Source organism: Gobio gobio, assembly GCF_949357685.1.
Source record: "Gobio gobio genome assembly, chromosome: 8".
NCBI lineage: Eukaryota > Metazoa > Chordata > Actinopteri > Cypriniformes > Gobionidae > Gobio > Gobio gobio.
In genome coordinates this window covers 23,815,689-23,830,314 of record NC_137114.1, presented here as the reverse complement: position 1 = coordinate 23,830,314, position 14,626 = coordinate 23,815,689, and the positions used below count along the sequence as shown (strand labels likewise).

Genomic DNA, 14,626 nt, shown 5'->3' with positions numbered 1-14,626 from the left:
CTTGGTTACAAACATTCTTCAAAATATCTTCTTTTGTGTTCAGCAGAACAAAGAAACTCATACAGGTTTGGAACAACTTGAGGGTGAGTAAATGATGACAGAATTTTCATTTTCATGTGAACTACCCCTTTAAGGTAGCTTTTGGCCCTCTAGTGGTTAAAATACAAAACTGCTTGCATTTTGCAGTAGAATAATGTTTTGGTTGTGCTTCGGCTCTGCGTGACTGTTTGAATGAATGCAGTTAACTTACTGCTCATAAAACATTCACTACAAGGCGTAAGAGATGTAATCAGTTTAGATGGAAAGGTACTTCCTTGAAAATAAATTCCAGCACAGCGCTACAACTTTAGATAATGCTTTACAGTGAACACCTTACTCACCTGCTAAGTAATAAATTTTTTTATTTTAAATAATAAAAAAAACAATACAATTATTAACTATATAAATATAGTTATGAATATGTATATGAACTATAAACATGACTGACCTGTCCTGTGAGGAAGACCAGTACGTCTCCAGCCGGCTGAGTGACATGGATCTGTAGCACTGACACCACACATGCTTCGAGATAGTCGGCCTCAGGAGCCTGAAATGAAAGATAATTGATATTAAGAATGTGCAATGTACAAATTAAGGCAAAAATAGATAAAGAAATATGTCAACTGGATTCTTACACCATCTCCAAGAATGGCTGATATTACAATTCTATACTATATAGTCAAAATAAACTAATAATAAAACATGAATGAATCAATCAAAAAATCAATCAATATAAACGCTAAAAGTGAATTTATACATGACAACAGTTTAATGCACAGTATGAAAATGGATTTTTATTTTGATATTAGCTAGTGAATAGTGAATTTATTATATAAAAATACAGTACAAACAGTAATATTGTGAAATATTATTGCCTTTTAAAATAATTCCTATTTGAAAATATTTTAAATGTAATTTACAAACCCAATTCCAGAAAAGTTTGGACTTTTTGTAAAAATCAAGAATCTGTGATTTATTAAATCTCTTTAACATGTATTTAATTGACAAAGTACAAAAGAAAGTTTAACTTAAACTTCCATCAAGTCCAACTTAATTGTATTTTGTAAATATAAACAAATTTTGATTTTGATGGCTGCAACACACTCCAAAAAAGTTGGGGCAGAGGCATGTTTACCACAGTGTCACATGACCTTTCCTTTTAATAACATTTTTTAATTATTTGGGAATTGAGGATACTAATTGTTGCAGTTTTGCTTGTGTTTTTTTGCCCAATCCCGTCTGACACACGACAGCTGCTCAACAGTCTGTGGTCGTCGTTGTCTGATTCTCCTTTGCATGATGGGCCATACAGTTTCAATAAGAGACAGATCTGGACTGCAGACAGGCAGTGAAGCACATCTCTTCTACAGTGTAGAGTGTCTAGAAAATGTGCAGAATAAGGCCTGGCATTGTCTTGCTTCTCAGGAAAGTTGTCATCTTGATGGTATATGTCTCTGTACAATCTCAATATATGCCTCCACGTCAGTGGTACCTTCACACCCATGCAAGTCACCCATACTGTTTGCACTGATGCACCCCCATACCATGACAGATGTTTGCTTTTGCACCTGTCGCTGATGAAAGTCTGGTTGGTCCCTTTAGTCTTTGGGACTGAGAACTCAATGTCAGTTTTTCCCAAAAACAAGCCGAAACATGGACTCGTCTGACCACAGCACACATTTCCACTGTGTTTTGAATCATCTGAGATGATCTCGGACCCAGAGAACTCCATGATGACCCATCTTTGCTTGCAAAGAACAAGTCTTTGGCGATGGAACTATTACACCCCAAAACACGATACCCTCACCAATTTACATGCTAATTGTGGACTTTCAAAACAGTTTAAATTGGATATTCTATAATCTTTTCACTTAAATTTAGCCTCTGTCCCAACTTTTTTGGAGTGTGTTGCAGCCATCAAAATCAACATTTGTTTAAATTTACAAAATACACTTAGGGTGGTCAGTGAAAACATTGCAAAAAAACATTATTTTTTAAGTTTAAAAAAGGTTAAAAAGAATTAAATCACAGATTCTTGATTTTATTACATTTTACAAAATGTCCCAACTTTTCTGGGATTCAGGCTTGTATTTCTGTGATGGCAAAGCTGGATTTTCAGCATCATTACTCCAGTCTTCAGTGTAACATGATCCTTCAGAAATCATTTTAACATGCTGACTTGATGCTCAATTATTATCAATTATTATTCAGTATATAGCTCATGGCATATCATCTAATTCAGCAAGAACAGAAAACACTGCACCATGTATGACAACCCAAATGCTTTAATCATGGTCCATTACCTTTGTGTAGAAGATGTCCACAGGGAACCTGCGGCCTGGAATCCTAAATACAGGCGCGTCGTCAAAGAAGCTGGAGAAACGCTCTGTGTCCAGAGTGGCACTGGCCACCAGAACCTTTAGATCCGGGCGGAAACGAGCAATGTCTTTGATTAGACCGAAGAGGATGTCTGTGTGTAACGTTCGCTCGTGGGCCTCATCTATGATGATCACACTGATTACAGAGAAAGACAGCCAATCAGAACAGAGAATGCAACAATGAAAAGCAGAATGTCAGAAATATTCATTCTGTATATTTTTACCTGTAGCTGGCGAGGTCAGGCTCTGTAAGAAACTCTCTGAGCAACATGCCATCAGTCATGTACTTCAAGATGGTCCTCTCTGATGTACAATCCTCAAAACGGATGCTGTAGCCCACCTGTGGAAAGTAACACAATGTTGCTTAAACAAATTTGCCACAATTAAAAACATAATGCTCAATTTTACAAACACTTTAACTTCTCTTATGTACACAAAAACAATGGCAAGTCTGCAGGCTCATCATTTATAAATCAGACATTTAATAAGCAGATGGATTATGACCTCATTCCCTAGTTTGACATTCATTTCCTGTGCGACTCTAGCTGCTACAGACATGGCCGCCACTCTTCGAGGTTGAGTGCAGCCAATCTTCATTCCTCCTTCAGTGTAACCCTGAAAGAGAAAAGATTAAGAAATTACTTAATGGGTTATTTCACGCAAAAATGAAAATTCTGTAATCATTTACTCACCCTCATGTCATTCCAAACCCAAACTTTCTTCCATCTTCAGAACACAAAAGAGGATATTTTTTATGAAATCTGAGAGATTTCTGTCCATCCACTGAAAGTCTATTCAATCAATACTCTGATGCTTCAAAACATTCATAAAGAGATCGTATACCCAAACCGGTAACACTTAACAATAAGGTTGTATTAGTTAACATTAGTTAATGCATTAGTTAACATCTCATCTGTAACACCTCTGTACAGCATTAGTAAATCTTTGTTAATGTTAACTCACATATATATGAATGCATCTATTCACGTTAACAACGTAATTAGTTAACATTAGCTAATGCATTAGTTAACATGATATAACCATGAACAATGCCTGTAGCTTTACTGTTTTTGTACAGTTATCTTTCTGTACATATTTACATTACAGTTTTTCTCAGTCGCTTTGGTACATTTCTCGAATCATCCTCGACATTTGCAAAACAGCAAGTGCATTTCTCAAAACAATTCGTACAAATAGCGAAACACCATGGATTACCTGCAAAAGCCAGTCTCTTGCTCAAAATCCTTAGTTCATCTCTCAAAAGTAAATATCTGTGTCCATGAACATGTCAGTGCCATCAGAATGACAAGTCCTTGTGTCATTGTGTATGAATAAGACAGTCAAATTGCTTAGTCATATTGTCAATATAACTGTACTCTGGAGGGATGTTCTGATGTAAATATGGCTAAAATTTTGATGACAATTATTGTAAATTGTAGGTTACACTTCAGTGTATGTGGGAGTTTGAATGCAAGAGACTGGAAAAGATTCACATTTATGCTTTTACTGTTTGTACTGTAATTTGTTGACAGACCATGTCATTGCGATACAGAAAGGAAAAGACAGCACTGCATAGCACAAAGAAAAAAACCCCCAGAAAAACAAAAGTAGAAATGTGAACGTCTAACGGAAATGTATAGAAATATGCTTGACATTTTATGACAACTTGTTCAACCATTTTGCATGTAAAGACTTATGCTATGAACTAATGCCTACATGTTGTGGGGGGTAAGACTATTCAACAGAGCACCATTATAATACATTTTGATCAACATGACATAAGCAACTGATAATGTAGGAAACAGTAGAGAATTGTACATAATCATTTGCATGGATGTACACAAGCATTTGCAACTTGTTCAAAGAAATGAGAAACTGCTTTTTTGATGTGCACAAGTGACACAATGATGTGAAGATTGAACAGGTAGCTTTGAGAATTTCAATTCTGATCTGAGAAATGTACCAAAGCGACTGAGAAAAACTGTAATTTACCTAGCAGTTGACACACACTAAGGATGAACATTTCTAACTCTAAAGGTAAAAATGCTGTTGTGTACCTTATCAACATTATTTAATAACAAGTCATTGATTTGGGCTGTTGGTAAACATAATTCTTAAGTGGAATCCATCTGAACATCAGCGGATAGGTTGTTCATGTTTATACGCACTTTACTATCATGACTTACATTCAACAAAGCATTTATTAAAGTTTTTTTTTACCCTTATTGTAAAGTGTACACTAGTTCAACCTTATCTGATGTGTTGCTAACATTGTAGACTTTTATTAACATGACTTGCCATTAACAAAGCATTTATTATTAACTGCTTTGTAATGAACCTACAAATGTTAACACGTCAGTTAATGTTGAAATAGTGTACACTTTAAAATAAGGTTCTCAAAAACCAATAATACATGCTTTGTTAATGGTAAGTCATGTTAATAAAAGTCTACAATTTCTTTTACTTTTTATTAACTAATTGCGCTGTTAACATGAATAGCTGCATTAATATATGTGTGAGTTAAGATTTATTAATGCTGAACAGAGGTGTTGTCATGGTTAGTTCATGTTAACTAACGCATTAACTAATGTTAACTAATACAACCTTATTGTTAAGTGTCACCATTAAAGGGTATGTGTTGAGTGGTTTAATCCAAGTTTTCTGAAGAGACACAATCTCTTTTGAACACATTTAATTAAGGCTTTTATTCACATATAAACATTGATCAGCGAACGTACATAGTAAACTCAAATATGGTAAACAGAATAGCTGATTACGTTATATGTGAATGTGAATAAATCCTAAATTAAATCTGTTCATCATATAAAGCAATGAACTTTATGTCCAGACGTGGAGGGACTGAAATCTCAGATATGATTGAAATATTTGTGTTTTGAAGACGAACAAGTCATATGGGTTTGGAATGACTTTAGAGTGAGCAAATAATGACAAAAATGTCATTTTTGGGTGAACAAACCATTTCAAATAATAAATACTGTTGAGGCATTATTCTGATTTAAGGACAGAAATGTGTAAATTGGATGGAAACTTAGCTAATGTGAACCACAGATGCAATCTATTGATGCAAACTATGGCACCAAACCACAATAAAGACCATCTCTAAAAATATCTATTTGTTGCTTTAATGTTTTTTCTAGTCATAGATGAAGTTGAAAGGATCTACATGTTGATTATTTATATTCTCATGCGACACATAGAAATGCACACATGGACCTCCATTGGATCCACACAAACCCGAACTTAAAAGCTATTTGCAAAAAAAACTTTTTTATAATAAGCACGTACATGTTCCAGGAGATACTGAGGGATCTGGGTGGTCTTGCCGGATCCGGTTTCACCCTCTATGACCAAGATTTGGTGGTCTTTGATGGCAGCCAGAAGGTCTTCTCTGTAAGGAAAGATGGGCAGGCTGCGTCTCACTTCCTGGATGGACTGCTTCTCTTTCTCAGCTTGTGATATCTCAGGTTCAGTTTCCTGCAGTTCAAAAACAAGAAGATACAAGATTGCAGTTTTGTATCAAATACATACAGAAATAGAGCAGTGGAATATAATCCTTTTTAATGATGAATCGCGATGCTGATGTGAATGATTCTGCATTGATGCATAAAAACAAAAGAATCCTTTTTTTTTTTAAATGTACTTAAATAAGCATATCATACATATTAATGTACTGTTTTATTGTAAATAAATTACTCTTATTATAGGCTGTATTAATAAAAAAAGACGCATATGTTGGCAAGAAAATGCATACACTCCTCATCAATATTCCGTTAATATGTGGTTGAATCAAATTGCCATTTTCCTACCTTTAGAAAAACTAACTTATGATTTATTACGCACAACAAAAAGATCTCAATGTGTTACTCGCACTGACTGACACACACCCAAAGCTTGCGCACAGAAAGACACTTCTCTCAGACAGCATGCTCTCCCAAACTCAGTTCTCTTTAGCAGCGTGTTGCACTTGAACGGTCAGATACACACAGAATTATTTCAAAATATCTGTCTCCACGAGTATTCACATAAACATTGTTGGTTATTTCTTAAGTGAACATAAACATTGGGGGGGGGGGTGATGTGTAACATTACATTCAATCTGTGCATTAGGTCTTAATATAACAAACCTGCTGCTGCCTGTGTCATTAATGTAAATCAATCAATAGTCTTGACTGAACAACTTATCTGTATCTGTAATAATAATCAGTGTATTTATAAATAATACACTAAAGACTATGCAGAGGCTATTTTTTACACTTGATTATTCAATTTCTGTATGATTTCTTATTTGAATGCTTCTGTAAAATGAAAAAAAAAATGTATCTCTTATACTGTATTTGTTCTACGGTTTGTTATTTTTGTTCTTATTTTTAATAACAAAGATAAAATGACAAAAATAACTATTGTGATTATTAATATAATTATTATTATTAAGGAATTGGAGGAAAAGATGCATCGAATCATTTCCCTCTGAATCGTAATCGAATTGTGAGACAAGTGAAGATTCACACCTCTAAACAGAAATAAAATGAATACACAGTATCTCATTTTAGAGTGATGTCAACCTTCTCTGACAGTGTTCCTTTCATGGTAATGGCAGTGCTGACGAAGTTGATCATCTCCTCTTCCTCTAAAATGAGCTGATACTTGTCCTGCTCCTCCTTTATCCGCCGTTCCCGCTCTTCTCTGGCCCCAAACTGCAGGGTGGCAGTGGCCACTCTGGCCTCCTCCCAGCGGCCCTGCTCCCCGCCTCCCTCTCTGGGAGTCTCCTCAAACTCCAGCTCCATTTCTTTCTGAGGAATGGACTGAAAGGAATGGAAAAATAGGAGAAGAGAAAAACAATAAAATAATTAATTATTTGAAGTTACATATGGAAAATAAATTGTTGAAATTAAGAGCAATTATGAGCAACGTTACGCTGTCAATTCGTAAGTCATGAAATAAAACAAAAGTACCAATAAATCACGTAACTATAAATTAATAATAAAAAATGTGATATTGATCACAGATTTGAATATTTCAGCTTTGCCATTTTGACTTAAAATATCTCATAATCCCCCTGTAGCTCATCTCTTAGACCTACCTTGTTTCTGTTCTCTTCTGGCATGTAGTATCTGTTCTTTCTCTCCTCTTTTTCTTTAGCTCCTGCTTTCTTGTAGTCTTGGGCCAGGTCTCTGATCTGCCGCTTGTAATCTAGATCTTTCCTTTCCTTATCGGTGAGTTTCTGAGTGGAGAAGAGGTATTCCTCGTCCGCAATTTCAGCCTCGAGGTCTTCCAGCTTCTCCTGTTCTCTTTTGGTCAGATACTGCCGACGTGACTGTTTCCTTAACTCTGGAAGCTGGAAAGACGGCATTGAATGTCAACAGATTTCAATCACAGCTGTCCAATACGGATTACTATAAACTGGAATGTTGTATTAAAAGGGATATGGCCATTTTCTCACCATTTTCCTTTGATCCTCTTCAGCCATTTTGAGCCTTTTCTGAGCTTCCTCATAAGCCTGAGATGATGAAAACAGACAGCACAGATCATCAGCCTTCATATTTTACCATATCATACCGAGATCCATCAATGGTAAACTAGCAGACTTTATTTTGTTGGAGTATGGATGCATTACCTTTTTGTCGTTTCTTTCAAGTATGTGTCTTGTCTTGTCTTTGTCTTTCTGTTTCACTCGTTCAGCAAATGCGTCCCTCTCCTCCAGATCTTGAATTCTTTCTCTCTCTTCCCGCTCCCATTCTTCCTCCTCATCTTCTTTAGCAGCTTTTCTTGGCTCATCCACAGCCTTAGTGCTGAAAGAGGCCAAAACCAAACAAGAGGAATAAGCACGTTTGAAGCCTTTAATTGAACATTTTCGTTTTTATGATTTTGTGTAAGCAAGAAAGTGCTAGCTGGTTTATAGAAATGTTTTAGCTTTTAAGATGGGAGTCCATCGCACAATGGATCATATTTAGGGGTCTTTGGCATCTAAAAGATTGAAATCCCGTTTTCGAATATCATAATCACCTCTTTTTCTTGTCCTCTTCACTGGACGATGGACTTTCCTCTCGTTTCTGCCTGAGGTGCTTCCTCTTCTTTCCTTTGTCCCGGTCTTTGCTTTTCTTTTCTTTTCCTCTTTCTTTAGATGTCTCTCCTTCACTCTCACTGTCCTCCAGAAGAGTGTAGGTTCTGTTCTTTCTCTCTATTTCCATGACATGTCGTTCTATCGCTCGGGCGGGTTTTTCTGCCACATGTTTTTTGGGAGCCTGAAATGGATAGATATGTACAGTAAATGTATGTCTTAGTTTAAGAAATTCCATTAAACATACTGTCTGATTATGAAAACATACTTTGTTGTATAGCTCATGTGCAAACGCTGTGATTCTTTGATCAATGTCAATGGTTCCGGTTTGCTCAAGCCGAGCCACAAAGTCCTGAGGTCCAGAAGACTTCTTCACCAGACCGATCATGAACTGAGCCACATATCTGTCACTCAAACCCAGGATGTCATGGAGCTGGTCGCTAACCCACTGTTCCAGGTTGGCCATTGTGACTGGACACAAAAACATAACACATTTTATACTATTAAAATGTCAACATGTACTTCAACATAATATAAAAGTGAATCACAATACATCCATCCATCATTATATGTGCAATGATAGCAAATATATTTACTAGATAACAGCCATATACGCAAATGAATAAAACCATGAGAATATCAAAACACTGCTACACGTTCACAACTGTATGTTCAATATTTGATTAAACTAAGCCGTCAAATCTTATTTCAAGTGAAAATTATGATCACAAGAACAATTCTGAGTAAAGGCTGAGATTGTTTTATTCCGATGCTGATCGTGGAAACGAACAAGTCAACACTAGACTAGATCTTTTTTTATTTATTAAATAGTACTTTTGAAGATCTGTACCCATGAAATCAAACGCACAATGAACATGCAGTATTCTGGTTTGTGCACAAATACAATAACAAACAAGACTGCGTCACAATTAATAAGAAACCTTAGACTTACGTTAGTAGTGCCACCACACGCTTTCTTCAAAACATTAACGCAACGCCACTTCCGGTTCTAAACACGACTTGTCAAAATAAAAGTCTGAGTAAAACGTTCAAAAGGCATCTAGCCATATACACAAAATAAGCGAGTGGAAATGTAATTGGCGTGAAATGGATCGGGTCAAACGTTGTAGTTGTCGCTACTGGCCAGGTATGATGATGATAATAGATCAGAGTAGTTTTTGTTGTTGGGAAAAGTAAATTATCGCCGGTGAAACTGATGGCGTGGTCACGTGGTACCGGTTAGTTTTCTCAACGCAAATCGGAGTTATTATTTGTGATTATTCGATAAGGCTTGTTTACAATTTTGTAGATGTTTCTATGTGTTAATTTAAGTTACCAAATGCTTGGATACAATATATTGTAACGTTTATATATTTTTATTTAATTTTCAACTGTTTCCACTGAGTCCAGAGATTTGAATGCCTGTATCGACAAATCCAGAGCCATAGAAAAACACGATTTTCAACGGCTCTGGACAAAACGACGCGTATTTACTTCATGTCAAAATACAAGTCCAGCGTAAAGCGTGAAGAGCAGATGTGTTCTGCTCACGGACGTGTTAATACGGATATATACATACCGGTACATACTGTATACATACATACATACATACATTCATACAAATAAACGTTGCTTATTTTTTCAAATGTAAAATATTTAAATATATATATTTTAAACAATGTATTTGAGTTTAATCATTGACGAGTAGCTTTAAATAGTAGATGTAGTGCTCAACAAAGTTTGAAAAACTGCTGGAGTTCTAGACACCCTTATATTACTCGATAGCATTTAAGAAAAATAAGGTAAATGTGTAAACAATGCGAAATATTCTCTTGTAATAATATGAATTTTTTGCGTGTTGCTTTCTTTTTTCCGTTAAACCACATCAACTGATGAGACAGAGGAAGCGGTCTATAAAAGCATCACTTCACCTCTGACAAAACATCACATGCGGAACAACGATACCATTTATAAACGTCTGAGATAAGGTTAGAGGCTCAAATCTCTTGGCGTCTTGCCACCATTAGAATACTCTATTTTAACATTACAATAAGTAGCCTTTTTGATTTCAGTTTATTGATTGTTTTGAGACATTGTTGGAGTACCTCTATGGGGGGATTGATGAGTGATGGCTGCACACCATGTGTTATTATTTGTGCTGTATTACTACTGTCTTCCGTCGTGGGATACAGACCAGTAATTATTGTTCACGGGATATTAGATGGACCCAGACAGTTCGAGATGTTGGCGAGATTTATCAATCAGGTATGATATCTATCTATCTATCTATCTATCTATCTATCTATCTATCTATCTATCTATCTATCTATCTATCTATCTATCTATCTATCTATCTATCTATCTATCTAAAGTGTTGTTTTTTTCTTCATTTTTAAACAGAAACGTGTTTGGAAATGTAAAATTAAAACAGAAGAGCATGTATATCTCTTAAATTAAATCCACACACACACACACTCATACATTTCCCTTTAAATATACAATAAAAAATACATTCAACTTGCATAACATTTTTGAAGGGGTACATTTTCGTTTTGTGTTTTAAAAATGCAGAAGAAACACCTGCCTTATTAAAACCACAATCTAAGATCTGAATTGCATAACCGTTTTTAAGTTGGTTCACTTCACCATATTTGGCACATAGTTCTCCTTTTTTATCGAAGATGAAACTCCCCAACTTCTCTTTTCGCTGTTTTAGTCTCATCCAGGTACCGATGTGACCACACTAGCCCTGTATGACTACATTGCCAGTATGAAGCCACTGTGGCAACAGGTAGATAGCTTCAGAGAGGCCATCAGACCCATCATGAAGAGCGCTGAAGATGGTGTCCATCTCATATGCTTCTCACAAGGTCATCTAAACTCATAACTCTAATCATAAGATGTTTGTTATATACCGCTCACCAAGGCTGCATTTATTTAATTAAAAATACAGTAAAAACATTAATATTGTGAAATGTTATTACAATTTAAAGTAACTATTTTATATTTGAATATACCTATTTGAAAGTGTCATTTATTCCTGTGATGGCAAAGCTGAATTTTCAGCATCATTACTCCATTATTCCTAATATTTTTTAAACTGGTACATTTTAAATATACTAATCTTTACTGTCACTTTCGATCGATTCAATGTATCCTCGCTGAACAAAAGTATTAATTTCTTTTTCTTTTATCTTACTAACCCCAAACTTTTGAATGGTAGAGTAATTGAACTAAAAAATTTTCAGGTGGTTTGATATGTCGGGGAGTTCTTGCTACCCTTCCTGCACACAATGTTCACTCTCTGATAGTCCTGTCTTCACCCCTAGCCGGCCAGTATGGAGGTCAGTCCAATCCTCCCTAAATTACACACCACAACATCTCTTTTTCTCTACAGAAACGATGTATGTACACATTAATAAAATGCTTTGTCCATGCTTTTACAGATTCAAGTTATTTGAAATACTTTTTCCCTAAATTTATCAAGTCAAGACTGTACCATTTTTGTTACACTACAAGTGGACAAAAAATATCCATCTGCAACTACTGGAATGGTAAGCAGATGTGTCACTTTCACAATACAATTTGTTCACTGTTCTGCATTTCATTTGATTTACAGGGCATCTTATCATTTGTCTTTTTTTCTCTGTAGATCCACACCAAAGAGAGAGATACTTAAAGAGCAGCAATTTTCTGGCTCCACTGAATGGAGAGATAGAGCATGCACATTCAACAGGTAATTTAAGACTACATGACTTCTGGTCACCTGAGATGGGGTTTTTTGGTGCACTTTCAGTTCAGTGGCCTTGAGTCATGTTGTATTTTATGCGTCTGTTCCCTCGCAGAGTGGCGAGACAGCTTCCTGCGCATAGAGACGCTGGTGCTGATCGGCGGACCAGATGACGGCGTTATTACACCATGGGAGTCAAGGTCTCTGCATCAGTTGTTTTAGTTTTATTATTTTGAATGACCTTTTATATTCTTGGTGTTCACATTAATATTAGTTTGTTTATAATATTAGTTTGATGGCCCTCAAGCCATCCTAGGTGTATATGACATTCTTCTTTCAGACGAATGCAATTGGAGTTATATTAAAAAAATGCCCTGGCTCTTCCAAGCTTTATAATGGCAGTGAATGGATGTTTCTGTCCATAAAAGTGCATCTATCCATCATATAACTGCTCCACATGGCTCCGGGAGGTTAATAAAGGCCTTCTGAAGCGATGCGTTTGTGTAAGAAAAATATCCATATTTAAAACTTTACAAACTGTAATCGCTAACTTCCGCTAACTGTCGTACGCACGTTCACGAGAGACTGGCGTTCCAGCGCTTCCACGTTTGTCACCGGAACTTACACTACACCTGCGTCATACTTCATACGCTGGAACACCAATCTCTCGTGAACAAGCATATGACAGTTAGCGGAAGTTATTACAGTTTTTAAAGTTATTTTTCTTACACAAACGCATCATTTCACTTCAGAAGGCTTTTATTAACCCCCCGGAGACATGTGGAGCAGTTTTATGATAGATAGATGCAGAAACATCCATTCACTGCCATTATAAAGCTTGGAAGAGCCAGGACTTTTTAAATATAACACTGATTGTATTCTTCTGAAAGAAGAATGTCATATACACTAGGATGACTTGAGGGGGAGTAAATCATGGGCTAATTTTCATTTTTGGATGAACTATCCCTTTAAGTGCAATCAACTTGGATGTTTAAGTCATTTCAACTTAAATTACATTAAACTGACTTAAAAAATTAGTTGAATCTTGTATAACTGATAAAAAACAGTTGAAAGTTACTTAACTTATTATTTAAAGCAATGTAAAAATGTTGACATAACTTATTGATCATATTTTTTTACCGTGTAGAAATGTTTTAAGTAGTTTTAGTTAACGATAAAAACCATGCTGTGCCTATATTTTATCGCATGATATTGAGCATCTAACGTTTATCAGAGTTCGACATGTCTTACGTGCTGCTAAAGGGTTAATCTGTGGCAGTTCAGCCGACTGGAATGAATGTGAGAAATATTTAGAGTGACGTTTGAACTTTAAAAGGTCTTATAGGATTATGTGGTGCCTTTTTAAAGCATGTTTGCCATCTTTAAAATGTAGGTCCTGAATAAAACATACTTGGTCGTTTCATATCTTTAACTGTTTTTCCCCCTACAGTATTTTCGGCTTTTATGACAGTAATGAAACGGTGGTTGAGATGGAAAAGCAGGATGTGAGTGGAAGCATTCATATTCTGGTCATTTTCAAGGCATGGTTTGTATTTGCTGGTTTAGTTATCCTAACCATTTTCCGCTCTCCCCAGTGGTATCTGAGAGATGCTTTTGGCCTGAAAACATTAAACTCAAAAGGAGCCGTGGTCAAGTGTGTCTTCCCTGGTGTTCACCATACATCCTGGCATTCAAACCTCACAGTCTACCAGAATTGCATAGACAAGTGGCTCACCTAATCTACAGAGACGGAAAGAGAGAAACTGATGTTCTCACATGCATATGCACAATCCTAAATGTATCTTGTGCAGATTATGATTCTACTCTTATTAATCACCTAAGATATTTTCTTTGCTATAACAAAATGTGATAATTTATTATCTGTGACAATGAATGATTTTCTGCAGCAGTTGTCTAGCCATTTTCTATTTATGTCAAATCAGATTGTATATTATGAACAGGTTATTTTGTCAGTTTTCTAATTCTATTTAATACAGGCCTAATTTTTATTTAATTAAATGTAAAATTATGATTGCTAAATGTGTGTGTGTGTGTGTGCGTGCATGTACAGTGTGTATATATATATATACATTACTATTTTTAATGTCATTGAAATAAGTCTATTATGCTCATCAAGTCTGCATTTATTTGACAAAAAATGTAATTGTGAAATATTATTACAATGAAAAAGAATGGTTTTCTATATTAATATACTTTAAAATGTAATTTATTTCTGTGATGCAAAGCTGAATTTTCATCAGCAATTACTTCAGTCTTCAGTGTCACATGATCCTTCAGAAATCATTCAAATATGCTGATTTATTATCAATGTTGGAAACAGTTGTGCTGCGAATTTGTTTGATATTCTATGATACTTTTTTCAGAATTATTTGATGAATC

The 14,626-nt window shown here is 35.6% G+C and overlaps 2 protein-coding genes across 5 annotated transcripts in view; one reads left to right on the top strand and one right to left on the bottom strand.

The window, feature by feature from the left end:
* dhx16 (DEAH (Asp-Glu-Ala-His) box polypeptide 16) overlaps positions 1-9,664 on the bottom strand; it is a 27,663-nt gene extending 17,999 nt beyond the window's left edge. The window contains exons 1-12 of one of the 4 annotated variants that reach the window (XM_079824191.1): positions 9,449-9,664; positions 8,765-8,967; positions 8,442-8,680; positions 8,053-8,227; positions 7,879-7,935; positions 7,519-7,773; positions 7,001-7,240; positions 5,724-5,912; positions 2,922-3,032; positions 2,642-2,757; positions 2,343-2,553; positions 488-586 (exon numbers count right to left, since the gene is read on the bottom strand). In XM_079824191.1, coding sequence (XP_079680317.1) covers positions 488-586; positions 2,343-2,553; positions 2,642-2,757; positions 2,922-3,032; positions 5,724-5,912; positions 7,001-7,240; positions 7,519-7,773; positions 7,879-7,935; positions 8,053-8,227; positions 8,442-8,680; positions 8,765-8,962 — 1,890 coding nt within the window. In that variant the 5' untranslated portion in view covers positions 8,963-8,967; positions 9,449-9,664. Of the gene's footprint in view, positions 1-487; positions 587-2,342; positions 2,554-2,641; positions 2,758-2,921; positions 3,033-5,723; positions 5,913-7,000; positions 7,241-7,518; positions 7,774-7,878; positions 7,936-8,052; positions 8,228-8,441; positions 8,681-8,764; positions 8,997-9,346 lie in introns of all 4 variants that reach the window. The other 3 variants (XM_079824192.1, XM_079824193.1, XM_079824190.1) reach the window with 3 other exon arrangements.
* ppt2a.2 (palmitoyl-protein thioesterase 2a, tandem duplicate 2) lies at positions 9,562-14,626 on the top strand. The gene is made up of 8 exons (XM_079824194.1): positions 9,562-10,761; positions 11,213-11,366; positions 11,745-11,840; positions 11,943-12,050; positions 12,149-12,232; positions 12,342-12,426; positions 13,677-13,731; positions 13,822-14,626. Exons 1-8 carry the CDS (start codon positions 10,606-10,608, stop codon positions 13,963-13,965), a joined length of 882 nt encoding a protein of 293 aa, XP_079680320.1. The 5' UTR covers positions 9,562-10,605; the 3' UTR covers positions 13,966-14,626.